This window comes from Uloborus diversus, chromosome 3, assembly GCF_026930045.1.
Source record: "Uloborus diversus isolate 005 chromosome 3, Udiv.v.3.1, whole genome shotgun sequence".
Lineage (NCBI taxonomy): Eukaryota > Metazoa > Arthropoda > Arachnida > Araneae > Uloboridae > Uloborus > Uloborus diversus.
The window spans coordinates 184,512,261-184,537,033 of NC_072733.1; the positions used below are offsets into that span (position 1 = coordinate 184,512,261).

Below are 24,773 nucleotides of genomic sequence, written 5' to 3' on the forward strand. Positions count from 1 at the left end.
TCTGAGACGACGCGAAACTTTAGTCCAAGTTTCGCGTAATGACAAAATGTTAAGGGTGTACATTTTTTAATTGCGTTAATTTCTAAATTTTAATTGATGAGATGCGCTGAATGTAGAACTACTAGTTCAATTATTTATCATTATTTTAAACTGAATTAAGTCATGATTTAAAAAAAAAAATATTGAGTTTTTCCGTCAGTGGACTGCCATTGAACTGCCCAATACAAAATGCTTTACTTAATCTTCAGATTAATTCGAGAAGTTAACTATGGGTTGGAGTTATCGGTATGAAACAGTTAAATTGGCTAATTATGCTTAATATTTATTTGTTATTTAATTTTTTCGCATAACATTTTCCCTTCTGGTTAAATATTTTTTGTGGTTTGCTATTGGTGCTTTGATTCTTTATTTTCAGAGTTGAATTAATTTTATTTAAAAATGAGCAACAAAAAGGAACTAAGAAGTACAATACTCGAATGTTACAGTCAATACTTTCGCAAGTAAATGAAAATACTAGGTGCATCATGTAAATGTATGGAGACTTTTATTCACTCAACCTACGTGCTGTGAATATCGGTCGGTTATGAAATCTCCATTAAATGAGTATAAATACAATGCTTTGATGAAAGTTGGGACTACAAAGGACTTTTATAATAAATGCAATAAATTTGAAAGTCTCATGAGAGCACCCGTAAAAAAATGAAATCTCCATCTACAAAAAATTCTTGCACTACCAGAAATAAACAGCAACTTCTACCAACACTTGAGAGATCATAATTATTTTTTTCCTCCTGAAATTTCTTAGTGGTTCTTCAGCTTCTTAATGTTTCCAACTCCGTGCTGTCACCTTTTTCATTTCTGCCATTTGCGGATCTTGTAGACTTAGGACAACTCAAAGCATATGTGAAGCTGTATAATAGCATAAAAACATCAACTGCCACAATCCATATAGCAAATAATCCGACCTAGAATGATAAAAAGAAAAGAAATAGAGAGCTTTTAATTTAAAAAAGAAATATATATATATATTTGTGTGTCGTAGAGACATACGATAAAAGTAAAACTTTTTTTTCTTCAGGGAAGCACGAAATTGGAGGAAGGGTTGTATTGCATGTCATGTTTGACGAGCTCGATGAACCATTGACTCGTCCAGGGGCAAAAGGGTACTTTTGCCGACCTCAGAGACCAGCAATAATTGTCTCATGAGGTACCACTATCGGCGGATGCAATAACCACGAAAATTTTGAAGTCCAGTTTCTCCACCAGATGGAGGCAAATGGGCTCTTATGATACGAAACTGCACTTGGAAATAAATTTTGCCAAGAGCAGTCAAAGTCAAACGAATACGCTAGGGATCTTTTACATGTCGCATAATCAAACGAAATGGGCACTTGATTTTCTGCATCTTGGAAACCCTCCGGCTGAAGCCAGCTGTAAACCTGCGCCTTTGGGAGTAGGAAACCATTGCCTAATCACTCTGAAGGCTAATAACTATTTTATACGATATTTTAACATTCGTGTGTCATTACTTTTCGTAATTGTTTGTGATTTCTCTCAAAAATTTACTAAATTATGTATGATAATAACAATAATTATTTCGTTTACATTTAAATATTATTGCAAATTAAATCTGATGAACACCTTATAACTAAGCGATGTAACTGCCTCTTGGATACCTAGTTATTATTATTATTTTTTGGTAAAAAAACTCTCCTGTCCGCTCATCAAAACAGATTGAGAAACGCTATTGCAAAGTATCCCACTTAAAAAGATTTCAGCGTAGATAAGAAAGCGTAACCATCGGCGACAAAATTTCTAGACTGCCTTTGCTGATCACGAGTAAAAGTAGGAAATTAATCTTAGCTACAAACCTGCGTCCAGAAAGCCCAGTCGTGTGTGTAGCCAGGCGACATTTCAACGATTTGCAGGAGACCATAGGCGCCGCTCAGTTGATCAATGAGCTCAGACATATTACCCGACAGATAAACCAGAGGAATAGCGAAGCAAATGAGACCTATTAAGAGTAATTTTGTTAAGATACAGGTTGGACATTAATGAGTATCTATAATGAACGTTAAAACGTGACCGTTAATGAATTTTGTTGCTATATATGAAAAATGCTTTTAGGAACAGTGACAGTGTAATATTTTTATCAATATTTCTGAGAGAAGGAATTTGCACTATGTAGCATGCATTTTATTTTGGAACCAATATAATGTATCGTAAAATAAATGTAAAATACTTTGTAACCATTAACTTTTTTTTAAAATAAGATATTTCGATTTTATTGGCGAACCTGTCATTTCGACGTCGAATTTTCCCTGATTAATTTTTGAAGCTAAAAAATTTCCCACTGCGTATTACTTTTGGAAATCTTATTTAAATTAACTTTTTTCATTTAACAAAATAACATTCCAAGAAATACATTTTAAGTATTTTGTTCAGATATCTGTGTTGTAAAATATACTTGCAATTTCAAGAAACTTAACCGAAATTGTTCTTAATATTTTCTTCACACTTCACATCCTTCAAGTCTTATTTCTCTGTTTGTGTACGAAAATTATTTTTAGATGTTACTTCAACTGATGTTTCTGCGATGTAACTAAAGTGATTTAAGTAATTTAGCTTTATGTTAGAAAGTATTTTTTCATTGTTGACTTTAGTTTCACAAAATTTTAAAATACGCTATTTGTTTTTGGTTTAAACATTAGTTTAAAAAGTACTTATGGAAATTAGAATTAAAAACTAGTTGCAATTTTGATAGTGTTGAAATAAATTGTAAAACAAAAGGTTATGCTCAGGATCAAATTCAAATAGATGCTTACATAGGCTAATCTAAAATCTGCTACCTCTTCCTGCACTATAAAAGAGAATGTTATCTACCTTCACTTTGTGAAAACTCAGTTAAAGACTCAACAAATATCTGCTCCCAAAATTTAAAAATAAAACTCCTACAGCAGTATTAACTAGTTATGTGATCAGTGTGATGATTTTGGCAAATACCGGTTTAGGTCAGACAATTTACCAATCGAGAAAAAATAATTAAAAAAATATATCTTACTTTTATGGTATGGATGAAATTAAACATTTAATGATCAGAAAAAAATGTCTCTCAGTGGAAAGTACAAATTTACTGATACTCTCTCCATCCTAAAATAGTTGTTACATTTGAATACTTTCGTACTGATTGTTGATACTGCTGATTTAATGATATTGTTTGAACACTTTTTAGAAATTTTAGGGTGCTGTGTTATTATTTAGCAACAGCATCCACTTCCCGACCATTGTCTCCTTCCCTATTTAAATCAGTACTAAATTAGTTTCAAAAAAATCCAGAGTTGATATCCTTAAACCACACACCAGTTTAAAATGACTACCACCAGTATATCAGAAGGATCAGTTTGCTTTCTAATGAATTCTTTATTAATAAGCAAGAAGATATATTTATGCAATTACTGGTGGAAGATTCATTACAAAACTTGGAGTGGCTTAAGAGTGTGCGAACAACGGATTTTTAAAGCTAATTTTGTACTGATTTAAAGGGGGAAGCAAGGAATGCTACATAAGTAAATGTGATTGATTGATAGCATAGCCCCGTAAAATATCTGAAAAATGCTTAAATAAAATCACAAAATCATGTTTTATACATAAGCATTTAAGTGTAGAAACTAACATGTGACACAAACTTCAGCCTAAATGTAGCGACTACATTGGCACGAAAAGAGTATTTTGTTCTTTAAAGCAGTAAAAAATAAATAAGAGACCAAAAAAAATCGCCTTAGGCAGCCGCTTTAGGCTGTTACCAGGCTAGCCTACCTTATTTGGCACTATGAAAAAATAGATAATTTTTTTCACACCATTTTTTGCACTAAAAAAGCGCTTTTTACAACTCTGAAACAAATGTAAGATATTTTAATAAATAATTTGTGCTGTAAAACGTTGAGTTCGTTCAACTGTACCCCTAACGGAGCTTAAAAATAAGCAAGTAAACAAAATAATATGAAGAAAACAAATGTTAAAATTTAAAACTTTGAAACTTACCAGTTTGTTCAGTTCAGGGATTAATCATTGCTACTGTGGGTATTCCGGATAAAGTAAAAAAATTCAATTTCATCTGATTATTTAAAGTACCGAGTTCCATCTATCAAAAGAATAACAGTTTTGGGAGGAGATTGATTTTAAAATTGACTTAGAAATCTGTTTTAGCACGCTATAGTGTACCAGAACGGCAGTTGAGTTTTTTCTCTTTCATCGAAATATTGATTTACATCAAAAGAATGCTTTATTGTACTCTAAAAAGGATTTATAAGGCGAATACCTTCAACTGATACAGTGTATTAATATTTTCTTTTCGTTGATTAAAAAAAGTTATAAAGTGCACAAGAAATGAAGAAAGGTTTCTAGAAAAACCAATTTTTGCTTAAAAATGCCTGACATTCGTTTGGCATTTTAGGAAGAGATGCGATAGTTATAATATTGCTTTATTTATGTAATGCCGAACAAGAGTGATATAATTTAAACATTACACGTTTTCTTCCTCTTTTAGAACTAACAGTGATTATATTTTTAGTGAAACTTCAATTTATAAATTGTTTTCTTGAAAAAAAATTGTTGTTTCACCTTGTTTTCAAACTGCTATTTTTTTTCTTTTTAGCATTAAAAATGCATCAAATCTCCTACTGTACCACAGAGTATCACATAGGGCCGAAAGATAACTAACACAACAGAAGAAAAGACAAAGAAGGAGAAATTAAAGAGACATCCATTAAATAACAAACAAAAATCAATTAACATCACAAATAAACTGTTTTAAAAGATAAGAAGTCTCATCGATGTGTATTAGAGCAGACAGAACAACGGACCAGGAAAAAGCTTTCTCGGCTCCTGAAAAAAGAGAGCTTCTCTCTAGGGTCTTTAATAGCTATACAGAAGCAACAAGTGTTTAGGATTTTCACTTTCTTGGCCGCAATAAGGCAAATAAACCTTATGTAAGTAAACCTTAACTTTACCATGACCATTAAAGAATTGAGTTACAAAAACTCGGTTTTTGTGCATGACGTATTTTCATTATAATAAAAAATATAAACTAGTAGGCAGGATACGTTTGGTCGAGTTTCCGGTTATAGAAGTAAGATATTCAGAGTTCCAATCTCTGATGAACTTATTAAAATTGAAACACTTCCAGAAGGAAAAAGCTTAGCCACACACAAAGAAAAGGTTAAACGAGTATATTAAGGAATGTATTATTTGTAATGTCAGTGTCAATAACTAATGAATAGAAAATGTTACTAACCTTGTAAAAGTAGTAACACCAGTATTGCTTTAATATAGCAACGAGAATTTGATTTAAATAGTGATACCAGCACTATGATCAATACAGCAAATATCATCAAAGAATCTCCCAGGCATAATGCTGCGGTAGCTGTTTTGCAAGCTTTTCCGACTGACAAAAATAAGTGAATGAATAAGTAAGTAAATATAAATAAACAGATAAAATAAAAGAAATTAAACAAGTAATTAACTAGTCTAAATATAAAACATAAATCAAATTAGAATTTTACTAGCAGGTGTTAAATATCGTAAGAGAACTACGATATAGATTTATCTACAGGGTTTGGTCGCATTAATGTGACTACCTCTCAAGATCTGGATTACCTAGAAATGTGCTGCCCAGAATGTTGCTAGATGGACAGGGAGACAGTCAATGAATTGCGCTGAATATCTAAGGGAATTCGGAGCCATGCGTGCTCGAGTTCCAGCATTAGCTGCTAGAGTTTGAACAAAGGATTCATGGAGTGAGTTATAGCATAGCTCCGGTGAGATGCGGTCTGACCACCGGAGTGTTTCTTCATGCATTGTAAACTAAAAAAAGAGAGTTATTGGTGTGGATTTGAGCTAAAATACCACGCAATATCGTAAAATCGAGGTTCTATGAAGAAAAACCAAATATGTAAAATCAGAGCTAACGACGTTTTATCGTTTCAGTGAAGAATTAAACATTTCCCCAAGAGGTAAAGGTCATATATCATCTTATCGGAGCTACACTATATCTGATCTAGTTGATCCCAAATATTCTCCACTGGATTTTTGGGCAATTGAAGTGCTGCGAAGAGACAAAAGGGGACCAGTGCAAAAGCACTGATTTAGTTGTTTCATCGATTGCACATTGGCTACCAGTTCTAGAAACTACTACAAAGTAGCTAATTCGAGATTTATCATTATGTTTAAGAATGTTTCAAAACGTATTTGAACTTTAAAACTGCTTATGCAATATATTTTGACCAAATGTTTTATTGGATTCTGCAATCTCTAATATCAATATACGATTATTTTCAAGTAGAGATCTTTTGAATTTCTGCAGTAAAGAACAAGAAAAGGATATATAGTGTCACATTTTTAAAAACAAAGGAAGAATTAATAAACCAATACTATATAAACATTCACGAAAACAAACATACATGAAAACCGCATCGGTCCCCCTGACATGTTGTAGTTGTTTAAGCAGTTAAAACTTAATGCAGACGGATCATTGCGACTTGTGTCATAAACTCTGAAGCATCTGGACCAAAGACCAGCATGACCTTGAGACACAAGCTGACCTGAAAAAGCAACAAAAATAATAAGATACTCATTTGACAATCAGTGCAACTTATTATTTTAATATAATACTGATCACGACGACTGCTTCATAAAAAAGGTATGAACAATCTTTGTACTGCTGATAATTCACCTGAGTATTTGCCTCACCATTTTGCAACGAAATACTCATGGTAAGTATAATCACAGATCATTGTTGCAATCAGAATCCCTGGCTTAGATGTCACAAATTCAAAATTCATGGAATAATTGAATATGTTTCACAAATGCTGTTTGAAAAAGAATAAAATATTTAATGCGATGCAATTTCTTTAAAATGGAGCATTAAAAAAAATTAAAGTTCTCTTTCAAAGTAATAAAACTAAATATTAAACTACAGCTAAAGAGCTTAGTCATTTTCTTAAATATGAAAAAAAAGAAAAGAAAGAAAAATAGTAGATAACGATTGAGCGAGTCAAAAAGACCAACACTTTAAAATGAACGGTGCAGTATGATCTCCTAAAAAAGAACGGCCCCCGTTCTTTTGAACTATGATATTTATTTTATAGTTCCCCCTTTCTCTCGTTTAATTTCTCAATTTACATTTAAAAAAAATACTTTCATTTAAGACCCATTCGCACACAAAAACAATTTCCTATTTTATTTTCACCTGTGACCATACTACATATGTAGGATATTTCTACTTAGAATTAATGCACTATTTCAACGTGGCAAAATTAAAAATTTGGAGATAACCAGTAAAAATGGTGGGTGAACCTCTCCTCTGTCTAGTAGCCCTGGCAGGTTCTGTTATACAGCATGATTTAGAAAAACCTTTCAATGAAACCCTACCTAGGACTTTATCTTTACTTTAAACGTGTTTTACTCAAAACTGGAAAATGTCCACTGACATGACTTTGCTTCTCACTACCTCATATCTTGTTTTATTATTATTATTCATTGCTATTATTATTATTATTATTGTGATTATTATTGTCAGATCATTATTTTTTTACATTGAAAATGTTTTAAGGAACGGTATTCAGTTTTGTTTAAAGAACAATTTAGCAAATTTTCTGTGACGTCACATCAATTTCATTTATTAATTTTTTATTAAATAAACCTAAATTGCTTAATTTTGTACCATGCTGAAATCAAACTTGAGACATTTGGAATGCAAAACAAAGGTCTTACCACTCGGTCACAAAGATACAAAAACGCACTTTTATTGCTTAACATCTAAACCTGAATAAAATATTTTTTGATTACATGTTCATTGGCATATTTTCTTACGGTTAGGTAATTTTAGATTCTTTTCTCTTCAAGAATATTGCTGATACAATGAAACATTTTCAGCGTACATGACTAAATCTCGCAGAGAGATCATTTGCAATTTTTTTAAATGAACGAAGTCGTTGAAATGAACTGGTTCAATGCACGGGTAAAAAAATGAACAAACTTCTGATGAGCAGATCATTAAAGAACGACATATCCATCTCTAAAAAAGAGCCAACTGCACCTGAACTGCTTTGTCATTTGAAGTTATAAAAAGGATAAATAAATACGCACCTTAACGCATATACGCGTCTTAACGCATACTACTATGTAATTAATCTTATAAGAAAACGTTAATCATAAAAAAGTATCTAAAAATAACTTTCGCTAGCTAAATTTATCAGCAGCAAAATATGATTTATCAATGCTACAAAACAATGTGAATGTTTCACAAAGGCTTTGTTTTAAAAAGTCAACTTATTTAGGAAATTATTGTTTCTTGGACATAAGATCGTTTTTTATCATTAATCCAAATGTTTTCTGTCAACGCAGTAAAACAGATCATGAAAATTGCCTTTAAATAGATTAGACATTTTCAATCATGAAAATGAAAAAAAGTAAGTGAAGAAGTATGATTTAGTAAAAGAATCTGAGGCAAAGTGAAATAAGATAAATAAATACCTTTGTGCTGAATAGTAAAGTCAGACCAAACAACGTAAGTAGAAGCACAAATTTATAAATTACAGCAGACACGTGTTTCGGCGTTACAGGGAACGCCTTTTTCAATGCAAAAATAATGAGCTTATGGATGAAAAGACATCCGACAAAAGCCAAGAGCAGATAAGCATGCAGCTTAAAAGATAAAAACAGCGGATTAGCCAAACACCAATGACAAAGTTATAAACCTTTCAGGAACCAATAGGAATGCAAGCAAAGGTCAGGAGCTTTCGCTTAGGTACGAACCCAGAAAGAAAGAATTCAATTGGACAAGGATTAAGCCGAAGCTTAAACAAAAAGAAAAGAAATTGTCAGTAACCGTGAACCGCAAGAAAGGAAAAGCAGAATGGAAAACCATGAAAAAAGATAAACAGAAACAAAAAATATTCGAAAAAAGGAAAAATAAAGATAAATAGAAGAAAATTGGGGGGGGGGGGGTGTCAATCAAGACAAAAAGGCGAAAATAAACAAAGAAAGATAGATAAAAATGAGTGGGGGAAAAAAAAAGAGGGGGGGGGGAATGGGGAAAGGACAGTATTAAAGATATGGGAGCCAAATGTTAGAAAAATATGGAACTGCACTAAGATCGTTAACTAAGTTAGAACTGTTCCTCAAAATATGAAAGGATTCCCAAAAGTCAAGATCTGATGAATTGGGGCATTTTTGGATAATCTGAAAAGAGGTAAAATCAAAAGAGTGATTCGAATCCCAACAATGTTGAGCAATACTAGACTCATTTAATTGTTGTTTTTTCACATAATTTTGATGCTCTTTCAAGCGAATTTTTAAAGCACGCCGAGTCTGTCCAATATAGGCAAGTTTACAACTACAATTAATTCTATAAATTCCACAACAATTAAGAGGGTGAATAGGATCTTTAAGAGAAGAGAATGAAAGTTTATTAATAGGAGAGAACACCACCTGGAATTGGAAACGTTTTAGAATCTTAGCAACCTGATAGCTTACAGATGGAAAGAATGGCAAAACAACCAAATTCTTTCTGATGAAGGTTCGGTTAAGAACATTAGTTTGGGATTTATTTGAAAGTTTTTTATAAATGGAATCAATCAAAGTTGGCGGATAGTCTCTATCAATTGCCACAGCTTTAAGATAATTAAGTTCCACTTTAAGAAGTTCCGACGAAGAACAAATATTAATTGCGCGATAAACAAAAGAATTAAAAGCAGAATATTTTTGATTTGGAGGATGAGACGATAGTCTATGAGGAGGTAAAGGTTCATTTCACCAATACGGAAATTGAGGATTTAATTTTCCTTACCCGTACTTGTCTTAAACAATGTTCTTTTGTTTGTTCCCTTTAATGGGAATTTTTATATTATGTTAGATGGTCTGGCTATGGGTAACCCACTTAGCCCCATTCTTAGTGATATTTACATGCATTATTTTGAGGTTAAGCTGTTCCAAAAACTGCAGTTCCAATTTTATGTTCGGTATGTTGATGATTGTTTTGTTCTAATGAACCAGAATCAGTTTGAGAGTGATGAGGTTTTATCTATTTTAAACTCCATTGATCCTCATATTCAGTTTTCTTGTGAGAAAGAACGGAATAATTGCATTTCATTTCTTGATGTACTTGTTTCTCGTACAGAAATTGGTTTTGAAACTACTGTTTATCGCAAACCTTTTGCTGTCTCTTTACCTCCTCATAGACTATCGTCTCATCCTCCAAATCAAAAATATTCTGCTTTTAATTCTTTTGTTTATCGCGCAATTAATATTTGTTCTTCGTCGGAACTTCTTAAAGTGGAACTTAATTATCTTAAAGCTGTGGCAATTGATAGAGACTATCCGCCAACTTTGATTGATTCCATTTATAAAAAACTTTCAAATAAATCCCAAACTAATGTTCTTAACCGAACCTTCATCAGAAAGAATTTGGTTGTTTTGCCATTCTTTCCATCTGTAAGCTATCAGGTTGCTAAGATTCTAAAACGTTTCCAATTCCAGGTGGTGTTCTCTCCTATTAATAAACTTTCATTCTCTTCTCTTAAAGATCCTATTCACCCTCTTAATTGTTGTGGAATTTATAGAATTAATTGTAGTTGTAAACTTGCCTATATTGGACAGACTCGGCGTGCTTTAAAAATTCGCTTGAAAGAGCATCAAAATTATGTGAAAAAACAACAATTAAATAAGTCTAGTATTGCTCAACATTGTTGGGATTCGAATCACTCTTTTGATTTTACCTCTTTTCAGATTATCCAAAAATGCCCCAATTCATCAGATCTTGACTTTTGGGAATCCTTTCATATTTTGAGGAACAGTTCTAACTTAGTTAACGATCTTAGTGCAGTTCCATATTTTTCTAACATTTGGCTCCCATATCTTTAATACTGTCCTTTCCCCATTCCCCCCCCCTCTTTTTTTTTTTCCCCACTCATTTTTATCTATCTTTCTTTGTTTATTTTCGCCTTTTTGTCTTGATTGACACCCCCCCCCCAATTTTCTTCTATTTATCTTTATTTTTCCTTTTTTCGAATATTTTTTGTTTCTGTTTATCTTTTTTCATGGTTTTCCATTCTGCTTTTCCTTTCTTGCGGTTCACGGTTACTGACAATTTCTTTTCTTTTTGTTTAAGCTTCGGCTTAATCCTTGTCCAATTGAATTCTTTCTTTCTGGGTTCGTACCTAAGCGAAAGCTCCTGACCTTTGCTTGCATTCCTATTGGTTCCTGAAAGGTTTATAACTTTGTCATTGGTGTTCGGCTAATCCGCTGTTTTTATCTTTTAAGCTGCATGCTTATCTGCTCTTGGCTTTTGTCGGATGTCTTTTCATCCATAAGCTCATTATTTTTGCATTGAAAAAGGCGTTCCCTGTAACGCCGAAACACGTGTCTGCTGTAATTTATAAAAGTGAAATAGTCAAGATATTTTACCTTTGTCAAAATGTACAGATTGGAAATTAGTTTTGAAAATTATAATACATAAAAAAAGAACACTGCATAATAAAACTTGCATTGAAATATTAATTTTAATTTTCGGCAGTAAATACGTATCTTTAAATAAAATAGGAAATTTTCACTTTTTTTCAAAGAGTATTTTTCTGATGAAATATTTTGTATTTGATTACAAATTTTTTTTTTTTTGAAGGAGTAAATAAAATAATGAATGAAATAAATGGATAGGTAATAAAAAAATAAATGAATAAACAAATAAATTATTAAATGAGAAAAAAATGAGTGAATAAAATAGTGAATGAATACTAAAATATATTAATTAATTTTTAAATGAAGGGATGCCGATGGATGAATTAATGAATGAATACATACATGATTTATTAAATGATTGAATAAGTAAACGATATTAACTATTTCACTTGGCCATTCATGCACAAAACTTTTAAAATAAAAATAAGCTTAAGATTGAATAAATAAATATAGCACCGAATATTAATGGATCTCAAATAATAGCTAAAATGCTAATAACATGAACATTATCATTTTATCATGACAAAAATAATTTTTGATTTACAACAAAATATTACAATGCAAAGATCAATTTTTGAAAGTCTCTCGTATAATCATATGAGGGTTTTGGAATAGACTACATGTGTAAAATCTTACCAGATAGGTATCGCTGAAAACAGAGTAAATATTTCACCATTTCACTCTGCTCCATTTTTCCGTAATTCACTTTTTTATTCACATATTCTTATAAAAATATTAATTTAAGAAGGTATTTAATAAAAATACACATTATCTGATTGCTAGACCTTATTGTTTACCAAACGTGTCAAATGTAGTAGTATAATTTACACAACAAAATTCAACCAATAATTACGAGACAACAACATCGTTTAAAACTTAATTACGTCCAATAAAAAACGTGCTTTTTTAGATTAATGAGCATTAAATAAAGCTTCTTAAGATTGGATTTTCCGTAAAATTAGTTGCATTTAATTGATGCGTATAGATTCTGGCTTTAGTCAAACATGATTTCTTCCTCTAGACCTATAAGCTCATTTAATTCCCTTTTTCCAGAGGAATTCAAACGGAATTCCAGCACGTATAAACCCCGAATTAATGCATACATAAAATTATTTTCTTCTTCACCTCGTCCAGCATTTCTCCCATTATCTCTGAAGAAGAATTGTGGTAAAACCGCATTTTCAACGCCGAAATTCCATAAAAATAAATGCATAAAAGCTCAACTAGCGGGCGCCGCGCCGACAAGAAACACTTCAAGTCAAAACAATATTTCAACTCCCAAGCCTTGGAGCTTGTAGGCCAAAGCTGGGTATTTGACAATGAAGAAAAAAAAAATGTCTTTTTTTTTTTCCCTCACGTAGCACTATAGTTCATTTATTTTAGCTGCATCAAATTAAGTATGATCGTCATTTACGTGTTTTTATGATATTTTTCTGGAGATATTTTTGACAAAGTTCTGAGGGAAAATAGGGCACTATTTATATTCGTATTAAATTGCTATCTACGTATAAAGCAGAAAAATCGATTTTTTTTTACGTGATGGCATGCTGTTTTCGGTGTTTGTACCTGAAACTCATCCATTTTTTTTATGTTGACAGTACATATTTTTGAACTTTTATTGTAATATGCAATCATTTTAATGAACATTGCTTTTTTTAAAAATTGCTTGAAGATTTTTATTTGCGAATTGCACTTACTCAATTTTATAATAATTTGCTTTTTTTTAAGTAAAACTTAAATGTTCGTATTTTTTTTTTTAAATCCATCTTAGCAAAATAAAAATGTAAGGTCACATAACAATGCATATTTTATAAATAAATCACATAATTTCTACATTTTATGACTAGATTACTCGAGTTTTTTGAATCTAAAACTGATGCCAGAGTAATTTTGTAAATTTGAGCAGGATAAAGCTTAAAATCATATTTTTTTCTACTCTTTCGTGATGTTACTTAAAAAAAAAAACGGTCAGCCAAAAGGATTCTCTAAAGTATAAAAGTACTTTACAGCAACATACAGCCATGACGATAGAATAAATGGCGATATTGGTGAATTAAAGCCAGGTTGGGAGTAATTTACTTTATCTTTACTAACTTTAGAATTGCTTAGTAATTGGTGCTTCTTAATACAATTTTTGAGCAGATGTCGATGAAAAACGTTTTTAAATTTTACTGATTTTTCAAATAGTTGCACGTTATTTTTGAGCAAACCACAACAAAAGCCCTTAGCATTTGGTAAAATGGGGTTTAGCACTCTGCATAGATGTTGCCAATTTGATATTCGGGGAAGCATGATGAATAATTTCTACATTTCTAGGCGTTGTTTTAAAAAATATCAAAAAAAAAAAAAAAAAAAGAGAGAGAAAGAGAGAAAACTATTCATCAGCATTTAAGGATGGAAAAAATCAAAATATAAAACTAGTTTTGTACAAAATAATTTTAAAGAAAGCCTCTTAAATCGTTTAAAAACTATAAAAACAAATCATTATACCGGAGTGATGATATTTTTAACTATTTGATTTCCATAAATTCAGAATTTCTTCCCTCGAATGATCCTAGCAGAAGGCATCATGATATCATCATATTCAGAGCTATAAACGACAACACATTTTATCTCGAGGTTAAATCTTTTAGAATAACTTTTAGGTGCTGATGAGAAAATGTTTGATCGCTTTTGCAATGTGTTTAAACTGAAAAATCGATTTTGTGCGAAATTCGGTCGCAGTATTCTGGTTTATGTCAGTTATTTAATAGCCAGATGTTTTATGAATGAAAAATGGAATAAAAGAGCATGGGGAGGATAACTGTAGGTGAACAAATTATTGATATATGCAGCTTAAAAAAGGTGTTTATGATTTTATAGCGATTTTAATATTAGCCAAATCAATTCATTCCTGTAAAATTAAACGTAATGAAATACTAAATATGACTTGAATGTTCAAATAAAGTGATAATCGCTTGTCTACTGGGAAAACAATCATTTTTCTGAAATTCAATCAAATTTTAAAAAAACAAAACGCTTCAAATGTAATATTTTAGAAGCAATGATCAAACATGCGCAAAAATTTAAAAAAAATATTTCGTAAATATTATTGAATGCCGAAGATCATCACGGAAATTTGCTGGTCACTTGCTACTAAATAAAGTTTTGCATTTTCAAGTCTCTACCTTTACATACACAGTTCCTGAAAAACTCTCATTTTTTTTCAAATGCCATTGAAACCTGTCAAACTCAAAAATGGAAACTCTCCTTTTCAGGGAATGCAGGAAGTACTCAACGAAGCTGATCAACAGTGAAATAAAAAAAATATGTTTTGAAATTGAAGTTTTTGAAAAACAATTCAAACATGTGTTTTTTTTTTTTGAAACGCCGTAGCAAGAAAAATTAAGCACATATTTTTAAATGGCGCATATCGTCTTAAAGAAAAAAAAACATTGTCTTTCAAAAAAAAAAAAAAACTGCAACAAAATATCGAGTACCATTCAAAGCAGTTTGAAATTTTTGTCGAAAATCGCAAGTGAGAAATGGCATCCAAGATGGCATCTTCAACGGGGCTGTATCTTGGGCCAGGATTTTTTTTTAATGGGAAAAACAAAATTATGCCTTTACTGTATGAGGCAGTGAGAAGCAAAGGGATGTAAGTACCAAAACTAAAATTTCTTAGATAACCAGGTCAAGTGATATAAAAACCTCGCCTCTGTATAGCAAGATATAGTACTGGTAGCACTGGTAAGAGCTGCTAAATGGCACGAATTAGAAATATTTTTCATTGAAAGTCTACACAGTGTCTGAACTTCAAACGCATTTTACTCAAAACTTTAAAATGTCCCCTTGCTACCCTTTGCTTCTGACTCCCTAATAGATTAAATTCAAAAATTTCCGAGACTATAAAGGTAAGATTTCTTTTTTTGCCTGCGACATGAACTATATCAGTAGTTACTAACATGTAACAAGGAAAGTTTACACTGTTAAAAATTCAGGAAGATTTTCTGGTAATTGTTGCTGTAAAATGGCGGGCTAACGCATCGCCGATTTTTACGGTAACTTTTACCGGAGAAATAAGCTATCCCAGCGCCAATTGGTTGCTGCGGCCTACCAAGGAAACCGTAAAATTTTACAGTAACATTTGATTTTTACGGTAATAGTTACTGGCAACATGGATGCCAGTAACAATTACCGTAAATTTTCCGGAAAATTTTTAACAGTGTATTACTATACAGTGGCTCCCAAAAGTGTTCGTACACCTACGACTTTCAATAAAATAGGCCCCATGCATTGGTTAGAATTAAAATTTCGGAATAGGTATTTAATTATAAGATTTATGATCTATTTTTAACAAAACTACAGGAAAATTTTTAATAAAACATGAAAACTTAGTTTTTTAAAAATTAAAAACCAAAAAGTGCCGGAAATTTTATCTCGCAAAAGTCTTCGTACACTTTGAAAAAAAGTCAAAAATTTAGTAAATAATCTAACTTTTTACAAAATTATTATTTAGTAGAATATCATGCAGTATCAACAACAGCTTTTAAACGTCTGGGAATAGATTTCATTGTTTTTTCTTTCGTTTTTTATGCAATTTCTGAGTAAGTGTTCAACTGCTCTTCCAGTCTTACTATTTCTAGTTCGCTTTTCGTTTCAATGGTGTATTTTCGTAATCTAGCAGCCAGATATCTCCCAATATGTTTCATTAAGTTTAAATCTGGCGATTGAGGAGATATTTCTAAGTTTAAGGATAATTTTTGAGGCACCAAACGCAAACGTGTATTTCTTGTCGATATCTTGATAAAAAACAAAGTTGTTTCCGATCACCAAATTTTGGGCTAGTAGTTTAAAATTGTTTTTTAAAATATTTAAATGAACAGCATGATTCATTATTTCTTCTAAAAATTCTAACTTTTCAAGTCCTGATGCAGTTATGCGCCCTCACACAAGAACACCTTATCACCGTCCTGATTAACTGATCCAACTAAGTTCTTAAGATTAAATTCCTCATTTTTTCTTCTGTTGACAACAATTTAACTCAAAATATTGAATTTATTTTTATCTATAAGTAAGACGTTGTTCCAAAACGTTTTGAGCTTATTTAGCATTGATTTTACGACGGAAAGCGTAAGCTTACTGTTTTTCGAACGGACAATAAAATTTCTGCGTGAAGAGGTCCCCTTTAATCCAGCTAATCAGAGAACTTAGTGAACAATTTTAGATGAAAATTAAACATAAAATGTTTCATTTATTTCTGCAGAAACTTTTTCAGCACTCAAATGTGTATTTTTCATAATTTTTTAACTGTAAACCTCCGATCACGCTATGTTAACTTTGCCAGTTGACCTTTTCTTACCTTGTTTTCGATCCGATTCTTGTCTTTAAATCATTTTATCAAGCACTTCACTATATAATGGTATAAATCAACTAATTTAGAAACATTTTAAACCAATTTATGTCTACTGTGAGAGAAAAAAATCAAATTTAGAATCGTGTTTGTTGTTTTCTACGCATACCTGCCATTTTAAACTAATAAGCAGAATATTAGGGAATAAATAAACAAAAAATTAAAGGCAGATGATTTTACAGTGTCATTACAATGCAAAAATAATAAAAAAAACCACATATGATAATTTTAATCATGAATTTATTCGAGAATATTTCAGTGTACGATGACTTTTGTGGCGTATTTTTTCTCTGTCTCTTCGTTTTTTGTCAACTTTCAAAAATAAAATCTCGCAATATTTTGAAAAAAAAAAAAAAAAAAAAAAACTACTGGGTTTTATTCAGAATGGCATAGGAACGGTGTGAAAAAAAAATTGGACTTCATATTCGAATTCAGTTTTGCGTTATTTTGGTTTTATTACAAAATTTCAAAGTGCACGAACACTTTTGGGAGCCACTGTATATGTTTTTTGTCCTTGGAGGAAGTGCAACTGGTATTCTATTTTTTTTATAAAACGTTATTTGGATTTTTGTTGAATTACTTCTCATTAAGTGGGTAGTTGTATAATTAAAAAATAAAATAATTAGTTACATTATAATACAAATAGTTAAATCTGTAAAAATTATTTTATAACATACTGCAATTAGTTTAATAATAGGGAGCGCCGCCTTCTCGCTTCGCTCACCAAATCCCCGTTCGCTACTCGCGGTGGTTCAATGCCGGCTGTGGCGGTTGACAATTTATGATATGAATGCTTTTTCCCCTGGATGTCCTCTGGAGATCCTGATTGTCCTACGCCTTAAAGTTTAGAGGAGTGACACAGGGCTGGATCGTCTTTCCCTAGACGGCTTGTATCAAACAGTACCAGTATTGACCTGGTCGACATTCACAGTTTGGAGGAGATAGGATTACAGGCACACACACACACACAAACAAATGACACACCCAACTGACAAGTTTTAATAGCATAAATATAGATAATTGAGACACATGAAACTTAGCGTTACGTGAACTATACATGCCGTTATCGAACAACCAACGCTGGTTTCCAGTAAAATCGATCTTTCTGTATATTGCATCACAACAACTAGTGAGAAAACTGGGATAAAGCAAAAAGTATAATTCCCAAGATGTAATGGTGACAACGTTTAATTTTTTTTATGTGTAAAACTTTTAATTACACTTTATTACATAATATCTATTTATTATATAAGCCTCAAGTATTCTAATTCTATTAAGGTGACATTTATGTAAGCACCAAAAAACAAAATCTCCCCTGCCAGCTGTTAATAAGCTTATCACGCGTTTGGATACATTAATTGGGAGAAAAAGCTAAGCACCGTTTTTGACACCGTAGAATTTACTTGAAACTCAGTGTTTTATTTCACAAACATATAATAACATGTGACGTCGTGACATTTAATGGAAAACTATATCAATTAGTCATCTCGACAAAGCGATCATTCACATAAGCGACTTCATAATCACAAGCGATTAAATATGATGACCGCAAGTGGTGGTAAAGAAATATAGAATTAATTATAATTACACATTTCTTCAACTGACTTTGTTTAAGCAGATCGTCAAGTAAAACATCAAAAGAATTGGAAGATTATATGTTTAGCCCTTTCATTTATGCTCTTCATAATAGCATATACCTTCATTCATAATAGCAAAATTATGAATAGTAAAGCTCACTCAAAATGTTGTCTTCAGATCATTCATCAACAAAGAAATCTCAATTTCCTTTTTGGGTATTCATTGATGCAAAAATAGATACTTCCATTGCTACCGAATAAAATCAGATATAAAAAGGACATTAAAAAAAATCAAGGGAGTGTCCACCACAAGTATGCGATAACTTCCTTATAGTCCACAATGTGGCGCCAAGCTCTGCGTTGTCAGTGTGGGCGAAAGGCCATTTGGCGCTTGCCCTTAAATGGCCCACACCTACAATCAACAACCACCTTTTGGTTTTTGTTTGTGAGAGGTGCGTGAGAAACGGAGGTTGATACCCCAGCTAAAATAAATATTGCGAAACAAAAAAATAAAAAACCGCACAATTTAGTTCAGGATGCAAGTCTTCAGGCCTTTTATTCTTGTTAATGTTTCATAATCCACTGTCTTTTCAAGGGTTTTAGAAAGGTCTAATGACATGAACAAGAAAAGGCACTGTTTACGAAGGAAATCTTTTGAAATTTCAATATTATTTAATGCCAAACAGTAAGCTATTGTGTTTTTCGTGAAACAGTAATATTGAAATTAATCAAAGGATTGTTTTCAGCTTGTAAATTTTAACCACACTCTTAAAAAAAAGTCAGTTTTTCCTGCTATTATTTTAAAACTCTTTTAATGTCAAATGTTTAAAGCTTTAAAAACGTTTATAAAATATCAAACTTTCAATATTTTTCCCAAACTTGAAGTGTTTTATATTTTTTGTGTTATTGGGACCAAAAGTTAGTATGGAATTAAAAATCTGCCTCTTCGTTGAGTTTCAAAATTATTTTGGTAGTTCAACTTAAAAAAAAAAAAAAAAAAAAAAAAAAAAAAAGCAGGAGAACTCTATAGTGGGAAGTCGTGAGCACTGGGACATATCTCTATTTTTTCTTTACTCCCCTAATTGAGACTTAACTATATTGCCGCACAAAAAGAATCCAATAAGCTATTCTTTAAGCTATGTAAAAAACATACAAACAGTATAAACTACAAAACTAGCGATTTTATTTGTATGTTTTAAAATTGTAACATTTTTGTCTCACACATCCCTCACATGAGGAAGGCACGGAAAGTACATGAGAGGATTTGGAGAAGGCGTGAGATTTAACTTAACGAATATTGTATTTTGATTTTTCAAAAAAAGGAAAAAAGGTAGAACTGGGCTCGTCTGGTACGAGCAACTGTTTGTGGCCTGGGGATATTTTCATTATGATTTCACTTGTCTCTTCTATGTTTTCAACTGAAAGTGGAACTTTTTCTTTCTGATTATTCCTCATATACTGAATGCTCCATATGGATGCCTGTATCCATGCACCTTAGGGTGGTTCAAAAATACATGTAAAAAAAAGCTTCTCCTAGATAACAGGACACCCCTCGATATTTTAGACTAGTGGATAGTAATATACTGGAAGAATTATAGCTCCCTATTTCAAATGAAATAGGGTGCTCAATCTCCTCCCCCAAACTTCATAAGTATGGGGAGGGGGGTTAAAAAAATACATTGAACTGAAAAAACTATGCTACATATTACAATGTACACGAATAGTATGCATATGCATTGCAATAAAATAGTTATTTACAAAAAAAAAAAAAAAGCTGGGGAAATAAAATGTTTCTAAATTTGTGACGTTTTCTATGATATGGCTAATGTTAAATTGAGGGGTCATTAAGCACCCTCTTAAAATTTGAGTAAGAAGCGAAAACTCTTACATCATAATACTATTAGTAAGTCTAAAAAAGATAGGGGGTGTCCTGGACTCTAACTGAAAAAAAGTTTTTTTGAACCACCCTAATGTACCTGCGCCAGTATATTAAGCAATTATCTTTTATGTAAAAGCCGAGTTTAAAACCTTCATTAAAGCTGCCACATCTTGGATACTTTCATTTTCTTTTAAAACAAGTTACACTGATTTCAATATGTTAGTATGTGGTATATTTCCTCTCTTTCTGGATAATTTTCCTTCCATACATGTCATTTTCATTTTAAAAAAAAACAGACGAACTACTAGATAATTTTTCCGCTAAACTTCTGAAAATGTTCTGAAGTTTAGCGGAAAAAATAACTCTGAAAAAAAAAAAAAAAAAAATGTTACGCTAAACTTCTAGTTTAGCGTATTTATATTTTTTCCCTCAATGCAATGTAGCAATATTGATTATTTCACTCAGATATTAGCCATTTATGTGTGCAGTATTTTTGTATTTATGTTTCATTTTCTGAGTGTTAAGTCACTGAGGTGTCAAAGTTTGGTTAGTTATGTTCAAATTTTAAATTTGAAGTAACGCTGGCTATGTTTGACTCAATGGACCATAACGTGAAATAAATAAAATGTGCAATCTATAAAGACACTAAAACAAGCTCACTATAGCTTTAAAAAAAGTCCTGTGCAGATTTTTTCCACAATAATAAGTTACTATCAAAAATTAACAGATCCGATACATGAGAGGGAATTTTTCTGTTTTACCAATTATATAGTCTAAACGCATGATGTCTCTCCTTCGTTAGTTAATTTTCTGTTTATTCTCGTTTGAATTTTCTAATAATATTTATTTTCTTTATTTTAATTTTAATTTTATTTTATTAAATTACTTAATTTTTTGTTTGTTTATTTCATACGATTTTCACGTTGACACCACATAATAGTGTTCTTTTTTAAACAGCAGCTTAAGTAGGGACTTGATTCTAGAAAAAAAAAATACCTAATAAACTATTCTAAAATGATTTCGGACCAGAGATCAAGAACCAGAGCTTCGCATCTAATTACAAATTTTAAGAAGTAAGTAAATGTTTCATGCCTTTTTCTGTGATTATAGTTTTATCCAAGAAAAAAAAATCTATTTTACTACTAGCACAACAACAAAAAATTTTTTACAACAAAAAATGGTTCGAATCGAAGCTTAATTTGCATGGGAGCTCAATGGAACTCGGATCCAACACTTCTTTTGAATTTTATATTAATTTTATCACATAATCGGCCGAATTCAGGCTATTTTCATGTTAAAATAAGTTCTGAGTTCTAATACTAACTTTTTTTTTATTAACATTAAGCCCTAGTTGGAATGAATGAGTTTATGATACACATTTAGTCGAAGGCTTTGTATTTTTAAATATTTTAACGAATTGGATGCCTCAAAATTAATGAAAACTTATATCTAATGTACTTCAAAAGCAAACATTTATAGGAAAAATATGAGGCATTTTTCATGAAAGCCTGTTCTGAATTGATAAATAATGAAACAATTTCCAATTCCTTGCTTATTTCATTTTGCGGTTTTCCTCACTTCCTGCTTACCAACTTTTCTGACAATTCAAGGTAATACGACAATGTTTGAACTAGACACGCATGGAAACATCTCCAAACTGGATGGCAGAGCTAAATAACAAAAATCTAAATCATGGTAAAAAAAATAATAATTTATTAACATCAAATACTACGCTACATAGTTTTTTCATGCCAAATGCGGTTTGATATGTATCTGCCTATACTTCCTGTTGATGCACCTCAATGTGTCAGTTCAAAGTAGTGTGGCCATTAATCAATAGGTTTAGAAACTCTAAACTTCATTTTGTTTCAAATAAACGAAACTCTAAATTTAAATGAAAGTTTGTGTTATCTGCATCTAATACCAATAATGTTGATGAAACTAAGTGCAGTGTCATACTGAATTGCTTACATAATTATTTATGAAAGTATACGACTATTAGAATAGTATGACTATTACACAATTTGATGTGTTTATAGATACATATAACTATAAATTTCACGCCATAACTTTTAAGAAAAGACAAAATACAAATTGCCGTTACATTTAACCAAACTATCATCTAATATCATACATTTTGATTCTAATTTTTCTAACTATATCATTCAAACGTAAATGTAAGATTTCAAACCACGGTGAAAATTGATAGTTCCGGAGCACTTAAAAACAATTTCAAAATTAATCATAGTACAAAGCAACATTATTTAGTAGGAAAATAGAAAATTAATCCTAGCAACATAAAACTAGTAAATCAGAGCGAAATTTTACAACATTGGTATCTAATACCATAGAGAGAAGTATTATATCTGATGCTAGCTGAATTAAAATTTCCCCGATTTTTTTAAACAAACTTTCCGAACATTTAAAAGAAATAATGTAGGTTTCTTCATGTGTACATTGAGGTGGTTCAAAAAAACTTTTTTTTAGCTAGAATCCAGGACACCCCTTATTATTTTTTTTAGACTTACTAATAGTATTATGCCGTAAAAGTTTTAGCTTCTTACTCAAATTTTAAGAGGGTGACCCCTTAATTTAACATTAGCCGTAGCATAAAACATGTCATAAATTTAGAAGCATTTAATTTCCCCAGCTGTTTTTTTTTTTTTTTTGTAAATAATTATTTTAATGCTATGTATATGCATATTACTCGTTAGTATTGTTTTTTCAGTTCAATGTATTTTTTTTACCCCCCTCCTCATAGGAATGAAGTTTCTTCTTTCAGTTGAAATTAGGAAGCTAAAATACTGAGAGGTGTCCAGATATCTAGAAGAAACTTTTTTTTGCATGTATTGACTTGATTGTTGAACATAGACTTGACACAATTTTTATCTTAAGAGGTAAACCGCGAAACGCAGCGAGTAAATACGTATCATCAAGCGTACGATCAATTAAAAATGCAGGTTAACTTTAAATTGGCTTTAAAACATAAGTAAAATTGACTACCTGGTTACTTATACTAGTACTTAAAAAATACTATCGATTAGTTTATTTTCGAAAAAAAAACTGAATATAACGTTACAGATTCTTTTGCGTTGATTGTAGATTTCATTAAGATTAGCGTTTGCTTCTACGGTGTACTTAACGTGAAATTTGCAACCCATAAATGACAAAGTTCAATTTTTTCGCTATAGATTTCTGTCTTTATATGGTTTTCAATTCATTATATTGTGTATACATAAGTTAAATTAAAGGTTTCAAGCAAATCATACTGATATTTGATATCAAATTTTAAATTCGTCAACTGAAACTTACAAAAACCTATCCAAAAATAGATTTCTTTTCAGGATTCAAGCGGTGAAACTGGAAATTTCTTCTTTAAGAATAACCAAAAAAAAAAAGGTGAGGGGGGGGGATATAAGAATAAATAAAAATATGGAAGTGATGGAAACACTTCACAATGATTTTCCTCTTTATAGTTTTCATTCTAAAATCCCATCATAACTCTACAAAATTAGCCTATTTTGTTCATCAATCAATTACAAAAACAAAACTAAGCAAAGCAACGTCGTGGTATTCGAATTCTTATATTATTTATTCTCTCAAGATCGCCGAAGTTGATAAATCGCCACATCTTTTAATTTTACCGGTTTTCACGGAAACGAATCTTTTTTCTTTTGTCGAGATGCATTGCTGAAGGATGAGAGATAAGTCGCTGTGAAAGTGAAGAATATTTGTTTATTAAAGATAACCGTTATCGTTATTTGAAAAAAAGAAACCTATAATTCTTTTTTCTCACAAAGATATATTACTTAAGAGTGTTGGTTATTACGAGCCATCACTTTGTTTGTGAATGGTGATGTTTCTGATATTACAAATTTTCGTTTGGAGCATACCTGAGTTCATATACTTCTTTCAGTCAACTGAGTTTACATTTCTAATCGCTTCTTAAGTTCTCTAGTCATCAGCCTTGAAATTAGGGTATCCAAAGCTTTAAATCAGATGATTGCTTTTATGAATAAGTTTTATTTGTGTGGGAAATAAAATGACATAATGTAATTGGGAGAAATGTAGAACCAAAGGTGGCCAGTGTTCCTAAGGAAAACCACCCCCGAAAAGAAGAATTTTATTTATTATTTTTTTTGCAGAAAACGGTGGTACTGCGATGTGAAACATGTATCTGTAGTGCAAATGGCTGAACTTGAAGAGATTTCCTTGTTCGATAGCCTTTGTATGCAGTGATTTCACTTTTGAGGAGGAGTAGCTCTAATTTCTAGGTAAGAATATAACAGGGGTGCCCACAAGGGGGGATTATGGCGCAAGTTGCGCCATCTAAATTTTTGGGGGGGGGGATTTTTTTTCAGAAGGTTTTTTTTTCTTTAGAACATAAAATTTTTGAATTTTGGAAAGGAAA

At 31.4% G+C, this 24,773-nt stretch overlaps 1 protein-coding gene across 3 annotated transcripts in view; it reads right to left on the reverse strand.

Moving 5' to 3' along the window:
• Positions 1-522: 522 nt before the first annotated feature.
• The window catches only part of LOC129218558 (uncharacterized), a 76,567-nt gene continuing 52,316 nt past the window's right edge, over positions 523-24,773 (reverse strand). For all 3 annotated transcript variants that reach the window (XM_054852861.1, XM_054852860.1, XM_054852862.1), the window contains exons 3-6: positions 6,459-6,599; positions 5,294-5,443; positions 1,872-2,014; positions 523-965 (exon numbers count right to left, since the gene is read on the reverse strand). In XM_054852861.1, the coding sequence (XP_054708836.1) occupies positions 813-965; positions 1,872-2,014; positions 5,294-5,443; positions 6,459-6,599 (587 nt within the window). In that variant the 3' untranslated portion in view covers positions 523-812. The remainder of the gene's footprint in view (positions 966-1,871; positions 2,015-5,293; positions 5,444-6,458; positions 6,600-24,773) is intronic.